This window comes from Phoca vitulina, unplaced genomic scaffold, assembly GCF_004348235.1.
Source record: "Phoca vitulina isolate PV1807 unplaced genomic scaffold, GSC_HSeal_1.0 scaffold1, whole genome shotgun sequence".
Lineage (NCBI taxonomy): Eukaryota > Metazoa > Chordata > Mammalia > Carnivora > Phocidae > Phoca > Phoca vitulina.
This window is the reverse complement of record NW_022589704.1, coordinates 58,509,103-58,524,157: the sequence shown is the minus strand read 5'-3', so window position 1 is coordinate 58,524,157 and position 15,055 is coordinate 58,509,103. Positions and strand designations below refer to the sequence as shown.

Below are 15,055 nucleotides of genomic sequence, written 5' to 3'. Positions count from 1 at the left end.
AGGGTGAAAAAGTTTCCTTCTACCCTTCTAAGTTCTTTGGCTGGTCTGTTAATTAAGAGGACCTCAGACAGATTAACAGGAGAAGAATTTAATTTTGTACATACAGGAGCCCCAAAGATAGGAGACTCAAGGGCAAGTCAGGCAGTTGAGCCTTATGTGCCATCCTGAGCTAAGGAATGAGCCAGGGGCCTGGGGCTTCAAAGGGGAGGAAGGCAATTCATAGGAAGATAAGAAGAGCAGATGTTTGATAATTAGAAGCTTGCCCTGCCATGCAGATAGGTCTTTCAGATAAAAAGTTACCTCTGATAATAGCTCTCTTTCTGGGCCAGGTGCCCTATCTAAATTCTTTTAGGCAGTTACAGGAGAGGTAAAAGTTTTTCTTGAGTCTGCTGGGTTTTGATGGCCTTCAGCTAAAAATACAATACATATGCCAAAATGACATGTTTTGGGGTGACATATTCTCCCCTTGAAAGGCATAGGCTTCTTTATTAATCCTTTGTTTTATTTTTATTTATTTTTTTTTTTTAAAGATTTTATTTATTTATTTGAGAGAGAGAATGAGATACAGAGAGCATGAGAGGGGGGAGGGTCAGAGGGAGAAGCAGACTCCCTGCTGAGCAGGGAGCCCGATGTGGGACTCGATCCCGGGACTCCAGGATCATGACCTGAGCCGAAGGCAGTCGCTTAACCAACTGAGCCACCCAGGCGCCCCTAATCCTTTGTTTTAATACAGTGGGGAAACGTCGCCACAGTTTCATCTGCACACACAGCCTGATAGCTGGATAGCCGGATACAGGGAAAAAGCAGAGTAGTTGTTGAAGCCACTAACTCAGCTACTGCTTGCACTCAAAGGAAGGTACATCGGGGTCTGTATTAAGGCTTTGTCTTAAATATGAGAAAGCTTTCTACTGATACTTTAAAACGTTAGCATGAATAATGACCTAATGACAGGATTGAGTGCTATATCAGAGAAGAGAAGATTATGGGACTAAGACTAGCTGTTTATAAGTATAGAAAAAGATGTCTTATGAAAATCAACATCCAAAACATTAGCATGTTGTGAGTAATTACATGTGAACCAACAACATGACTTCCGTGATAATCTGACATTATGCCCTATTTGCCAATTGCATATGGCGTAGCTGGCCTCAAACCTGCCCTGGAGCAGGGCAGGCTCTACACCATCCTAACTTTTGTTTTTCAGCCCCCATTTGTAATGGAGAAGTGGACTGTAGGAATAATGGAAAATCAGACTGTAGAATGCACTGTCACCTATGAGGTAAGCTTGGTGTTCGGGAGGGGGGGGGCGCTGGTGGCTTTACCGTCAGGTTCTCAGTGGGAATTTATTTGCTCCCTCATAGGGCTTAAAATTGGAAGAGAAACTATTTAACCAACGTGAATATGGGAAGATTAACATAATTACGCTAACAAAATGTTGGTAAGGAAAGAGAACAGGATATTCTCACCTAGATAAAGATTGAAGTAGTAATTCATCCATTCATCAGTTAATGACTGAACATCTTCCACATGTCACGTCATGTGTTAGGTACTGGGGGAGACCAAACAGTGACCAAAACAGTTTTGCCTTCTTGGTGCTTAGAGTTTAGGGGTGAGGGTAGATCAGGGATTTTTCACAAGGATAGAGCACAGCTTCTACTATCACCTGGCAGGCAGGGAGGGCTATTACCAAAAACAGATTCAATATATTTTATATATAGAAAAATGGAAAAACTGACACTTTAAGAAAATATGCTATTAAAATTAAAATTCATATATTTAGCAAATACCTACTGACAGTTACTGTTCTATGATTAGGATAGACTAAATCTATACTCTCTCTTGAGGTTTATATTCCAGCGGGAGGAGACTGATAATAAATAGGTAACAAATAAGTAGAGAGTGGTAAGTGGTAACCAGAAAATAGTGAGACTTGGGGCATGAGACTGGGTGGTTAGGGAAGACCTTTCCTCTGATAAGGAGGCAGCAAGAAAAGGCAGCAGAGGAAAGGCAAGCCCAAGCTCCTGAGGCACAGAGGACAATGACAGGGGGTGGGCAGGCCGGATCACAGAGCTTCACAGGGTCACAGTGAGGAGTTTGGATTTACTAAAAATGCAATAGAAAGCCAATGGGCTGTTTTAAGCAGTCTACTGCTTAAAATAATGTAATTAGCAATATCTTCATGGCTGGTGGGACATACACTTTACAAGGTAGAGAAACCCTGCAGAAACAGGGTGGAGGGGAAGAAGCAGGGCACAGTCTTGTCACACATGGAGATATTAGCATGCATCTGCCATCCAAAGGACATGCACTGCATTCATTCGTTCAGTTATTCATGCAGGAAACATTGAGTAAGGATTCACCATGACCTAGGCACTATAAGAGAAGCTTACACCTGTTTTCTCTCATTAACCCCGTATCAGTACTTAAAGATAGGGAGCATTAGCTTCATTTGGCAGCTAGAGAAAACCAGCTCAGAGAGATGGAAGGAAGTCCTGAGGTTTGGGGTAGTCAGTGACAGTCAGTGGAGTCACACCCAGATTCTCCGACTGTAAATCCAGCTTCCACTCTTCCTCAGCTGTCCTACTCGTTCCCTTCCCAGCAGTAGGATGAAGGAAATCAGTCTCAAATTGGACTCCATGCACTGCTGCGTTGTTGACGGTCTCCTGAGTTGCCAGATTAGCTTTGATTCGGCGTTAGAAATCCAAAGCCTGGCCACTCCGCTTATCCAGGGTGACCTGATGCTGGAAGCCAATGAGTATTACAGCACTTACTTACCCTCAGCAGCCAGCGAGCACAGCTTATCAGGGATGAGCTGCCTGAAAAACAGCAGTAATTGTGAAAGTGTTGCCTGTAGGACACAAAACCTAAATGAGAGCAGTTGATTGGAATCTAGACTATTCTGGAATCTGTTGACCAGTCCCCACTGTGCAGGACAAGCCTTCTTTTTAGTAATTGGACAGTTCTAACAGCCAGATTTCATCGCTGCCTGCCTTAGTTGTGGAGACACACCACACTAAATTCTTTTCTTCTCCTCTCTCTCGCTCTTTTTCTTCTTCTTCCTCCTCCTCTTCCTTCTTCTCATGGTCTGTGATGATGCGCTACTTGTGTTTGTCATGGTCACTTCAAACCATAATGAGGTGATGAAGGGTTTCAGGACGAGAAGGTGGTATGTCTTGGATCTGGTGTCCTCTCCTTTTTCTAGTCATTATTCTTAACTCCCTATCCTGTCTCACTTTTGCACCTGTTACTGTGCACCCTCCATGGGGATAATTAGTCCACCACGCTGCCCACAGTCACCCAGTTACCCGGACGGTCCAAGGCAGTCGTGGGCAAAATAGTGGTCAGATATTTATGTATTCAAATCTGTCTTCAAGTACTTTAAACAGAAGAAGTTGTCTTTCATTTCTCGGTAAAAAAAAGGTAAGTTGAGATTTGCCAAATAGAATACATTCTGAGGGAAGACAACCGCGTTTTGAACTATTATATAATCCACTAAGGAATAAAGTGGTTAAAACTTTCCTTTTAATCAAAGAACCATATTTAGGCAAACTGTACAAATATTTCACCTAATGCCTTATGATAATAGTGTTCTAAGGAGTTAAACTGAAGTGACATGATAACCTGATTTTCTTTCCTTCCTATTTTATAAACATGAGCATTTGGTCGTGAGTTACTTTTTTTTTTTTTTTTTTTTAACAGAGTGATGTTCGAGCTCCAAAGAGTACTAAGCACGTCCACTCAATTCAGTGGAGTAGAATGAGACCTCAGGATGAAGTGAAAGCTGTCCAACTTGCCATTCAGACATTACTCCCTAACTCAGAGGGCAACTCTAGAAGCAGGTCTGACTCAAGTAAGTTAGATGTGTGCTAGACTCCAAAAACTTGAATATCAAATTCTCATACCCAGGATAAGTGCCAGTTTGTGAACAGACATAGATTTCTAATATAAGACTTCCATCTTTTATTTTTAGAATATTGGTTTTATAGACAGACTATATGGACAGTAGTATTTATGGACTTATAAATGAGCATATTACAATAAATTTCAGTATTTGGATAACTACGATAAAAGATGAAAATTAATGATTATGTTATATTGGTAAATAAGAATATATATTTATACATATATATTCAGTTTCCAAAATTGTAGATAGGGATATGAATCTTCTGGGTCCAGCAAACATTCCTGTGAAGCCAAAGGTATCACTGGGGCAGTTTCTTGAGTCCTGAACACCACGGATACATCAAAGCAGAAGAATGATGGTCGAAGGGAGGGGAAGAGGAGAGGGGAGAAATAAAGGTAAGGAAGGATAGAGGAAGAGAAAACATGAAATGCGTATGATGGACGGTGGTGACAGTAATTACAGAGGCTATACTGGAACAAATTAGCATTTACATAGGGGAAGGCCAGCTGATTTGCTGTTTTGTTTTTTTTTTTTAAGATTTTATTTATTTATTTGAGAGAGAGAATGAGAGAGAGAGAGCACATGAGAAGGGCAGAGGGAGAGGGAGAAGCAGACTCCCCGCTGAGCAGGGAGCCCGATGTGGGACTCGATCCTGGGACTCCAGGATCATGACCTGAGCCGAAGGCAGTTGCTTAACCAACTGAGCCACCCAGGCGCCCGCTGACTTGCTGTTAAATTGGTCATTATTTGGTAGATTCAGGGAAGAGGTCCTGACCTTCACCTTCGCAGGTCCAGAAACTCAGGTACAACCCAGAGATAGGCTCTGCAGGACTACAAGCTAACAGACGTGTGAGAGTTGGATGCATAAACCCCCATGCAATTCACTTTTTACCAAGAGAAATACACCTGCCAAACGAACCAGAAGTACCTGTTTTCTGATCAGCGTGTTATTTTTCCCAGTAAGAAAATACACCTGAAAAGCCACATCAGGAGGTTCTTTGGTGGCCTAGAAACAAAATACCCCCATGGGTAGTGTCACTGAGTTATGAGAACCTAGCTAATGTGTCCTCTACTGTAGAACGGGCTTGTCAAGTGCACCAGGCCTTCTTCTATCCACCAGCCCGGGGGCCCAGAATCCTGGGTGCTACTCAAAACTCACCAACAAATTTTTGACAGCATGCTGGACCTGTCTGCCTTTTCAACACAGTTGATTGGGTTCTTTTCTTTCACAATTAATCATGAGAAGACATTCTGGCTACCATGACTGACTTGGAGTTTTTACCAAGCTTTCTCAGCCACAAAGCACATTTTCACATAACCTCTTATGGCATGCTGTTTCTATACTTGACTAACCCATATAATAGGTGTTGATTCTTACTAGCACAGAGCGCTACATTTCTAAGTTCTTTTATTTGCTAATTCAACCATCTTGTCTTGCATGCTTCCTATCATGCCTTTACAAGGACTTCTTATTATAATAACTTTCCCATCCCAGTGAATTAATTTTTATAGGGCACATTTTACTTCTGTAGGGCTTTCATAGCCATGATCCTATTTGATCCCTACAACACTCTTGTGAAATCTGTGGGGGTCTTCTCTCTCCACTTCTGCAGTATTTTTCTCTTTTACTAAAAGCTGATTTTTTTTAAAAAAAGATTTTATTTATTTATTTGACAGAGAGAGACACAACGAGAGAGGGAACACAAGCAGGGGAAGTGGGAGAGGGAGAAGCAGGCTTCCCGCTGAGCAGGGAGCCTGATGCGGGGCTCGATCCCAGGACCCTGGGACCATGACCTGAGCCAAAGGCAGACACTTAACAACTGAGCCACCCAGGTGCCCCTAAAAGCTGGTTTTCTGTTTCCCAACCCACATGACGCAAAATAGGTGGCAGCTGCCTCCAAGTTCATGGAGTTCAAATCCCACCACTTTGAGAATCACCAAATACTTCATCGGTCCCAATTCCAGATTCCCCAGAGTAAGACTTATTTGTGCTGTTTTTGTCCAAGCATTCTCCTCTGGACCAGTTAAGTCTCTCCTCAGGAGGAGGTGGTGGTAGGTGGCAGTACCCAGCGGGGGAGGCAGGTAGTGAGGACGCCCCCAGCGGGGGAGGCGGGTGGTGAGGACGCCCCCAGCGGGGGAGGCGGGTGGTGAGGACGCTCCCAGTGGGGGGATGCAGGTGGTGAGGACATACCCAGCGGGGGAGGCCGGTGGTGCACTGAACTGTAGCCATGTAGGTGGAGACAGGCTAGGGACATTCCCCAAAGAGGACAATGGGCAGAGGTCTAACAAGTGTCCTGCACCTCTCTGAAATCTAAATCTTTTGGGAGAAAGCAAATTATTTCTCTAAGACAGTTAGGAATGGTCAATACCCTTTAAACTCCCAGTGGAATGGCTTTGGATCAACCATTCCCTCTGATTATAATTAACAGGAGAGGTTGCAGGATAAAAGGAGGGCGTGACCTCCCTTTGGCTTACCCCAGTTTTAGCTAGTGTGCCTCCCTTCCTTCCTCCTCCTATTTCTTTTTCCCTTTTGATGTGCAGACTCAAAGGACACTACCTGGATCATTTAGGATATATTTTTTAGCAGCAAGTAACAGAAAACCCAACTTCCACTGGCTTCCTCCCAAATGGACCACTAATCCCAGGAACAGCAGCCTCAGGATCAATATGAACTTGTTAGAAATGCAGATTCTCAAACCCAACCCCAGACCTGATGAGTCAGAAACTGGGGGACCAGCAATGTAGGCATTCTAAAGTTCTGAAACCACGAGTTTTAACTGTAATAAAATGTGCTATTTTCTGTGCAAGTCCAGAAGAAGGCTGGGCTCAGGTGCAGTAAGAGCAGCTGGGTCGCCCATGTTAAGGACAATGAACAAACCTTTCCTTCTTTCCACTCTGCCATCCTCAGTCTGTTACCTTTGCCTGCGGCCTAGCTCCTCGCAGTCACAGCCATGGTGTAAAGATAAGGCAGTGTGCAGAGGACACGAGGGGCCGACGCCTTTCCTGCTCTCACGTTGAGGGGTGAGAAAGACTTGCCTACACACCCCCAGCAGATGATCCCTTGGGTTGCTTTGGCCAGAAACTGAGCAACATGTCCATTCCTGCCCACGACATCACTGCATCTGGCTCAGGCTAATCAAAGTCTGCCAGCAGAGCCAGAATGTGGTCAGCTTCCCCCAGTGCACATGGCTCCATGAGGAGGCTGAACACCGAACAAAATCAGGGCTCTGTTAGAAGCGACAATTTCAGAGAAGTCAAGGGGAAGGCAAGAAGGCCCTGTGGTTGGGTGAAGCTGTGAGGAATGTCTGGACACAGGAGGTCACCTGTATTGGGACAAGTCACTCACCTCAGAGGTGTGGTCACCTGTGCAGGGCAGTGAGGGGGGCTGCTTGCTGGAGAGAGAAGTGAGCACGCTCTGTTCCTCTCCAGAAGCTCCTCCTGACAGGCATGGTGAGAATAGCTCAGGGAGGACTAGGAGTGAACTCAAGGATGTGGGCAATATGACTCAGGCCCTGGGGAAGGCAGAAAAGACCTTGTGACTTGCTTATTCACGGAAATAAAGGTGTGACTTGCTTATTCACGGAAATAAAGCTTACTAAATGGTTCTTGTTTATTTACATTTTCTTTTACCTTCTCTTCCTGTGTGCCATGAAGCTTCACTTTTCATGGGGGGAAAAAAAAAAAAACATTTCTTATTCCTGAACCTCAGAATCTCTCCTCTAGAGATGTGAGCTGTCTTTCTTCCAGACAATCCCCAGCTGTCTCAACCACTGGAACCCCATTTCTTTTATCTGCATTAGGGTTCTTGAGGATTTAAAAGTGCCTGCTGGCAAAAAACCTTTCGTTTACTAAACATGCCCCTACCATCCAAACACATGCAAATAGCAATTTCTAGAAGTGATGACATGGCTAAGTGGGAAGAAGATGGGATTTAGATGCAGAAGAACCTGGAATTATTAGCTGAGTGACCTTAGGCAAGTTACCAGACCTCCTAAGCTTCAGTCTCCTGGTTTGTGGAGTAAGATTATTTGTACTTACCCTGAGACCATTGAGAGGAGTAAATGAGACCATGTAAGTAAAGCCTCTGCAATGAGGCCAAGCATATAGCATATACTCATTTAATGCAATGCCCTTATTTTTAAAGAAGTATTTATAATAATAAAGTAAATGTCCTTATACCTAGCCTAGAATTTCTATGAATGGTAAAGCTTGGAGCATCCTAAGCAGGCTTGAATTATCTTGAGACAGCCTTATGAATTAGGCACGCAGCTTTACTGTGGCTTAGAAGATGCTCATTTCCATTCCCTCTGCAGGTGCTGATCGCCAGTGGCTGGATACTCTGAGGTTGCGGCAGATTGCATCCAATACTTCTTTACAGCGTTCCCAGAGCAATCCCATTCTGGGGTCACCGTTCTTCCCCTATTTCAATGACCAGGATTCCTATGCTGCTGCTGTAAGGCGGACCCAGGTGCCCGTTAAGTATCAACAGATTACACCCATAAACCAATCCAGAAGCTCCTCTCCTACTCAGTATGGACTGACCAAAAACTTCTCTTCTCTACATCTCAACTCCAGGGACAGTGTCTTTTCCAGTCTTCCAACTGACAGCTCTTTAGAGAGGGGTCGATACTCAGACAGAAGAAAGAACAAATATGATCGTGGTAGCGTATCACTAAATTCTTCTCCTAGGGGAAGGTACAGTGGGAAAAGTCAACATTCCACACCTTCACGAGAAAGATATTCTGGAAAATTCTACAGGGTTTCTCAGTCAGCACTCAATACTCAGCAGTCACCTGACTTCAAGAGAAGCCCAAATGACTGCCATCGACCCAGGACCATACCAGGGATGCCTTTACACCCTGAGACTGACTCACGAGCCAGTGAAGAGGAGAGCAAAGTCAGCGAGGGAGGATGGACAAAGGTGGAATACCGTAAGAAACCTCACAGGCCCTCTCCTGCCAAGACGAACAGGGAAAGAGCCAGAGGAAACTACCGTGGAAGGAGAAACTTTTGATGAATTGAACTAGATGAGTTTTCCTACATAGGTTCTTTTCTTTTCTTTCTTTCCTTTTTTTTTTAAAGATGTAATGGATTTTAATAATATGATACCTTCAGACAGAATTAACAAAAAGACAACTTTTCCATTTTTGGATTTAGGAAATGCCTTCTAATTGAGACTACAGCCAAACCGGAGCTACAATGATGGATGTTGGTTGCCCAAGAATGATAACTAGACTTAAACATAACTATACATAGCCTCCCACCCCTGAATTAACATTTTGAGAGGAGATATGCCACCTTATTTCCCTAACCACTGCCATTCTGGTTAGCAGGGCCTGGATTAGGGTGATGTTAAGTAGGGGTCCTTGCCTTGGGTGCAGAATTTATGGGGAGCCAGAAAGCTCAGTAATCAAGATATATAATATTCTAATGCAATATTTAAATAAATGAAAATTAATGCAAAAAATTCTGTGATAAACAAAAAATCAAAATTCTCCATAAATATAGGATCAGTATTACTGATTTTTCCTCTTGTCTAAGGCTCCAATATGGCTTGGCAAGGCACTGTTACGGATCCTGTTTATTGAAAATTTTGATATTTTGTTCATCATGAATTTTTGCATTAATTTTTAAAATATTGCATTAAAATATCATTTATCTTGATTACTGAGGTGTTGGGGGCTTCTTGTTTTTCTTGAGGCCTCCTTAATTTTGTGCCCGAGGCAAGTGCCTCAGTCTTGACACTGCTGGTTAGTATTTATAGTAAGGTATTTGGATTTTTATCATGGTCAGAGCTGAAGTGATTTGGTTTGTCATTTTTAGACAATAAAAAAGGTTATTGAACTTAATGTTTATTGTGATGCATATCTCTTTCATTAAGACTCATCAGAAACCAAAGATCTAAAATTGCCTAGGAGATTTGTGGTTATTCCTTTCCCAAAGCTCCCAGGGACTGCTTTTGAATATTATTTTCTACATTTTACCAAAGGAGGAGCAAAGAGGGAAAAACAACAGTCCATAAGACCTCCCGGAATGTCAGAAATCTAAAATCTGGAAGAATACAGACACAGAGCAGGATAATAACGTCACAAGCCACAAGCCAAAGAAATTTTAAATTACCAACATCCTTGTTAGAGCAAGATGGTAAATACCATCCTTGCAGCAAAAAATCTCTAAGCAGCTGAGGGGGGTTGGGGGGTGGGTGGGGTGAAGGTAAATGGTGCAGGTGGGAGGAAACTGCCTGCAGCTTAGGGCAGGAATTGTGAGATACAACTTGTAAAATTCTTCATATTTTACAAATCAAAAAGTCGGGAGGTAACAAACTTATATGTCAAATAAATAAATGTTACTTTCAATATATTCTGAGATTCTGTTCAATATTCACTAACCCTGAATATCAAGTGTCCTTTGCCCTGCACAGGATTCTCAATGCTCTGGACAAGTTCGAATGACACACTGTAATTCCGTGGGGCTGAGTTCTCTTCAGTAGGAACCAGTCATCAAACTTGAGCGAATGTTCCCAGAGTAGCTGCCGTGCTCTGATAAGTGCCTGGGGCCTGGTGGGGAAAACTGTATTTGGGACGCATTAAAGTCAAGGTTATAGGAAATGACCTTTATTTACAAGGGAAGTTGTGACCTAAACATTGATTCGACAACTCGGTTTTGTAAGTTGTAGTACATGTTTGCCATCTGCATTTATAAGCAAAAACAATGGGGAGTGGTAAAATCAGAGGGCAAGGTACTCTCTCCCATCATGCATAACCCATGTCTCTAAGGTTGTAAGCTCCATTGTGGTCCTTTCTCACAAAGCTTATAGCAACTGCAGTCTGTTTTCAATTATTTTCTTCTTGTCCTTTGAGTTTAAATTTAAAGAAAAATAGACTAATAGAAAGTATGCTATCTTAATAGCATGCTGCTTCCAAATAGGCAATAAAATATTTTCTTTGATTAGAATTTTTGGTTAAGTGCCTGAACACAGAACAGAGTCTTAACTGAGTCACTCTAAAAGTATGGCTTTAATTATTAAACAAAATGGGCATTTTGGAGATTTAAGACTCTAGTTTAAAAAGTGTTATGCAAATGGTTGCTTGTTACAGGCTGTTTTTCTCCTCTTCTAGCTTTCTTGGGCTATGGGCTGGAGAATCCAGGCTGGTAGTGAAATGACTTAATGACCTCAGCCCTAGTTAGTATAGTAGCTGATCACACAGTGGTTATTCCAACAGCCCACAAAACTGACCACTTTGTAATATCTATTGGAAAAATACTTGTCAGTATCAATGCTCCCAGTCCAAAACCAGAATAAGAACATCCGGAATCTGTTTCTTAGTTATAAAGCAAAAGTAAGAGTTGTTCTTTTTTTTTTCTAATGATGTTTATTCTCCAAAAGTTGATTGCCAGGTTGAAAGATGAATATAAGTCAAGAACAGAGCAAGGATTAATAAGATTTTTTTTCCATCCAAGTAAATCAGTTGTCAGCAATGACAAACTATAGAACTTTGAAGAGACTGAAGTTAAAAAAAAAAAAAAAGATGATGATGCCTGGGTGGCTCAGTCAGTTAAACGTCTGCCTTTGGCTCAGGTCATGATCCTAGGATCCTGGGATTGAGCCCCACATCGGGCTCCCTGCTCAGTGGGAAGCCTGCTTCTCCCTCTCAAATAAATAAATAAAATCTTTTAAAAATAAAATAATAAAAAAGGATATTTTAAGAGAAAAATTACCTTAGAAACAAATTAAGAAAGTCTATCTTGAGTTGGGCAGCTCTAAATGTGGGGATTTAGTGGTCCTTAAGTAGGCTTCTGATGGAATCTAGAACTGCCAAATCTATGTTGCTTGCTACCACAGAGGTAATGATTATTCCAGGCATAGCCCAGACAAAGCAAGATATTTTGCTCTTTGCAAAGTCACTGAATTAGCAATTCTATAGAAATAATCTGAGTCCTTTTTTTTTTTTTTTTTAAGTAGGCTCCCCGATGTGCATGGAACCCAGTTCCAGGGTGGGGCAGGGGGCTTGAACTCAGGACCCTGATATCAAGACCTGAGCTAAGATCAAGAGTCAGATGCTTAACCAACTGAGCCACGCAGGTGCCCCTCTATAGAAATAGTCTGAATAATCAAATAATCCCAAATCTGTATAGGAAAACTGGAGATTATCGAGGACTACTTTAGAAATAAATACAAACTATCAACTGTTTTCAACCAATTAATAATGAGTATAGTTCATAAAAATAATAAAAATTGAACTGCAATACTTAAGACTACTCATGGTAAAACTGAAAACAGTAAGATCTGACCTGGGGGGGAAATCAGATTAAGAAACAATGGCCACAAAAGAATCCTCACAGTGGCACAAGCGGTAATTGGTAAAATTTGGCATGAACAAAACAACTTTTGATATATAAAATCTTCAATGTAAAATTTAAATTGTAGAGAACTGGTCCCGTGGGGGAAAAATCAATATGATAAAAAATTTAATATAAAAATGAGAAACAATTTTATTACGTTGGATAGAAAAATCAGGAAATTAAATTAACAATATTTACTTCATGAAATCCTTCCTTGAAAGAAAATTTTTTCATTAGTTGTACAGTTCTGATAAAAATATTTTATCCATATAGAGTCAAATGTCCTAGGGTTAAAACAGCAAAGTCAGAATGTCCAGTAGTTCAAAGTGGCAGAGTCAAAACATCTTGGACACAGCTCCAGGCATTCTGACTTCACGGAAACTTTTCCATTTCAGAAGTACCAACTAGTTCATAAGTCTTATAAGTACATTCTCCATAATTTATCGTTCACCTCAACAAGTTGGTACAGATACGGCATGCTTCTGAAATTTGGCTGTCAGAAACCACTCAGTTATAGGATGCCACGATTGGGTTGTGCCAACTTGTTCAGGATGTAGCTCATTGAAATTGTAAATTATAGACACTGTCATTAGGAGGCTTGTAAAATCTCTTGCCACCACTGGCTTTGAGAAGCTACAGGTGGGCCAGGATGCCCTGGGGACGTCAGAACATAAGAGCTGGGCCTACCACCTCTGTCTATCTGCTATTACTGAAACTGGTTTATAAGACTGCAGAGGAGGAAAAAAACGCCAGATCCATGGTCCAACTTGTCAAGACTTTAGTGTAGCAGGCTCCAGTGACTTCTTGCTCAATTGCCCTTTCCCTTTGACTAATGAGCTGGCCAAATAATGCATGGCTGAATCAAGAGGGTCACAGAATGAAGACGACTTGTGACCTCATAGTTCATTCATTCAAAACTAAAACCAGTATTTATCTCCAGAACCAATGATCCATATCCTCAGCAGTCCCCCCAAAATGTGTTCCTTACCACCTACAGGAATCTCACTCAGGCCTCAAGATCCCAGAGACGTCCTGCTTCTCCCTCCACAGTTCCAGCCATTTTCCCCATTCTGTACCCCTCTTGCGGGCCTTTTATCACTCACTTCCTTGCACCATTACTTAACCCTTCAAACCCACTCCCCTGAAGGTCCTCTGTGGGAACAGTGCAGTGCTGCCCAAGAATGTGTTGATAGGGAAGCAACACTAACCTCCGATATTTAATCAGTGGAATGGCCACAAATGGTGCAACACCCCTCAGGCCTGAAAAACATGTTTGCAAATCAGACTGAAAGTACAAAGCAATCCAAAGAGAGCATGAGTCTTTTAGAGGTGGTGCGAGGGTTAAGGGATAGGTGTGGAGACAGCCAGAGGTGGTCAGTCTTGGAAGGCCAGAATAAGGTGACCCACAAAGGAAAAGGTTAGGCTTTACTATCCATGCCAGGCCTTCATGCAGGGCGCAATGTGTCCAGTCGTTCGTGGAGACCCCTTAAGCAGGACAATATTATCCAGCAGAGCCCTTTCCAAACTGACATGAGAATCCACTCAGTTGGGGAAATCTGAACTTGCCATGGAGATGGTCATATGGTCCCGCTCCTGCTTACCTCTTCTGCATCTCCCCACAGCAATCAAATACTATGCTGTAGCCACACTGAACTGCTCCCATGTTCCCTCTTGTCTTCGAAATGTTTAATCCCTCCATGCAGCTTCCCCTGCACTGAGCGGCTAGGTCATCCTTTAGCTCTCTGCTAAGACATCACTGCCTCGAGGAGACCTTCTCAGATCCCCAGGTCTGGGTAAGGCCCTTCCTCATGAGAACGTTTTGGTTACTCAATCATATGTATCCCCACTGTTATAATTGTCCCCAAATTTGTTTATCTGTATTCCTTACTAGACTATTAGATCTATGAGGGCAGGGACTGTGCCTTTCTTGATTACCAGTGTGTCTCTAACACACAGTTGGTACTCAGTCTATTTGCTGAATGAATGCATTGATTAGTTTATTAATCAGACTAACAAACAATTAAATCATCTAAATTCTTGTTCTAATTCTATGCTCATTAAGTGACCTTAACAGGAATCTCCAGCCCACTTTAGAGTTGTATTTCTGGTGTTAAAATAATTGCCATTCGGACTTTATACATCAGTCTTTTGTGAGCTTTGCCAGTGTGAGTTGGCCCCTGAGAATAACTCTGTGACACTGATTAAATTTGGGGCTTATCACTGACAGCAGACTGTGGATATGCCAAGTGCCCCAAGGAAATCGTTAGCTCAAGAAGCAGCTCTTTGTATCATAGTGAACTTTACATACTTTCCATTTTGAATTTCTAGAGTATAGCACTATAAACACGGGCTCTCAATAAAGACTTGCCACGGGAATAAAAAAAAAAAAGGAAAAACAGATATACTATGTATGTTAAAGAAATTCAAACATAGACATTGTCTTTTTAGACATTATAGAGTCTCACTACAAGGCTTTCCTTTCCAGAGGCCCAAAGTTCTGTCTTTTTAATGACTAGCAATTGTTCCTAATCCTCGTGCCCTTTCCAGTGCGGCTGTGACTGCTTCTGAAAGTACATAAAGCTTACTGAAAGTCTGACCTGGCAGTTTTCCTTTCTCATACCCAAAGGTACCAGGAGCATTCCTGATGCCAGATGATGCCTGCTTTCTGGCTGAGACTGGGGGAGGCTTGACGTTGCTGCAGGGACAATTCAAGATCTGTCAGCTGGTTGTGGCTGATTATCAAGATGTCCAAACTGGCTCCTTTGCTATGTGTAAGCAATTTAATTTTGTGCCTAATTTTAATCTGCA

General features: G+C 42.2%; 1 protein-coding gene across 1 annotated transcript in view; it reads left to right on the top strand.

Moving 5' to 3' along the window:
* The window catches only part of MAP3K20 (mitogen-activated protein kinase kinase kinase 20), a 180,523-nt gene extending 171,551 nt beyond the window's left edge, over window positions 1-8,972 (top strand). The window contains exons 18-20 of the mRNA XM_032407928.1: window positions 1,205-1,279; window positions 3,700-3,850; window positions 8,218-8,972. Coding sequence (XP_032263819.1) covers window positions 1,205-1,279; window positions 3,700-3,850; window positions 8,218-8,918 — 927 coding nt within the window. The 3' untranslated portion in view covers window positions 8,919-8,972. The remainder of the gene's footprint in view (window positions 1-1,204; window positions 1,280-3,699; window positions 3,851-8,217) is intronic.
* Window positions 8,973-15,055: the final 6,083 nt, after the last annotated feature.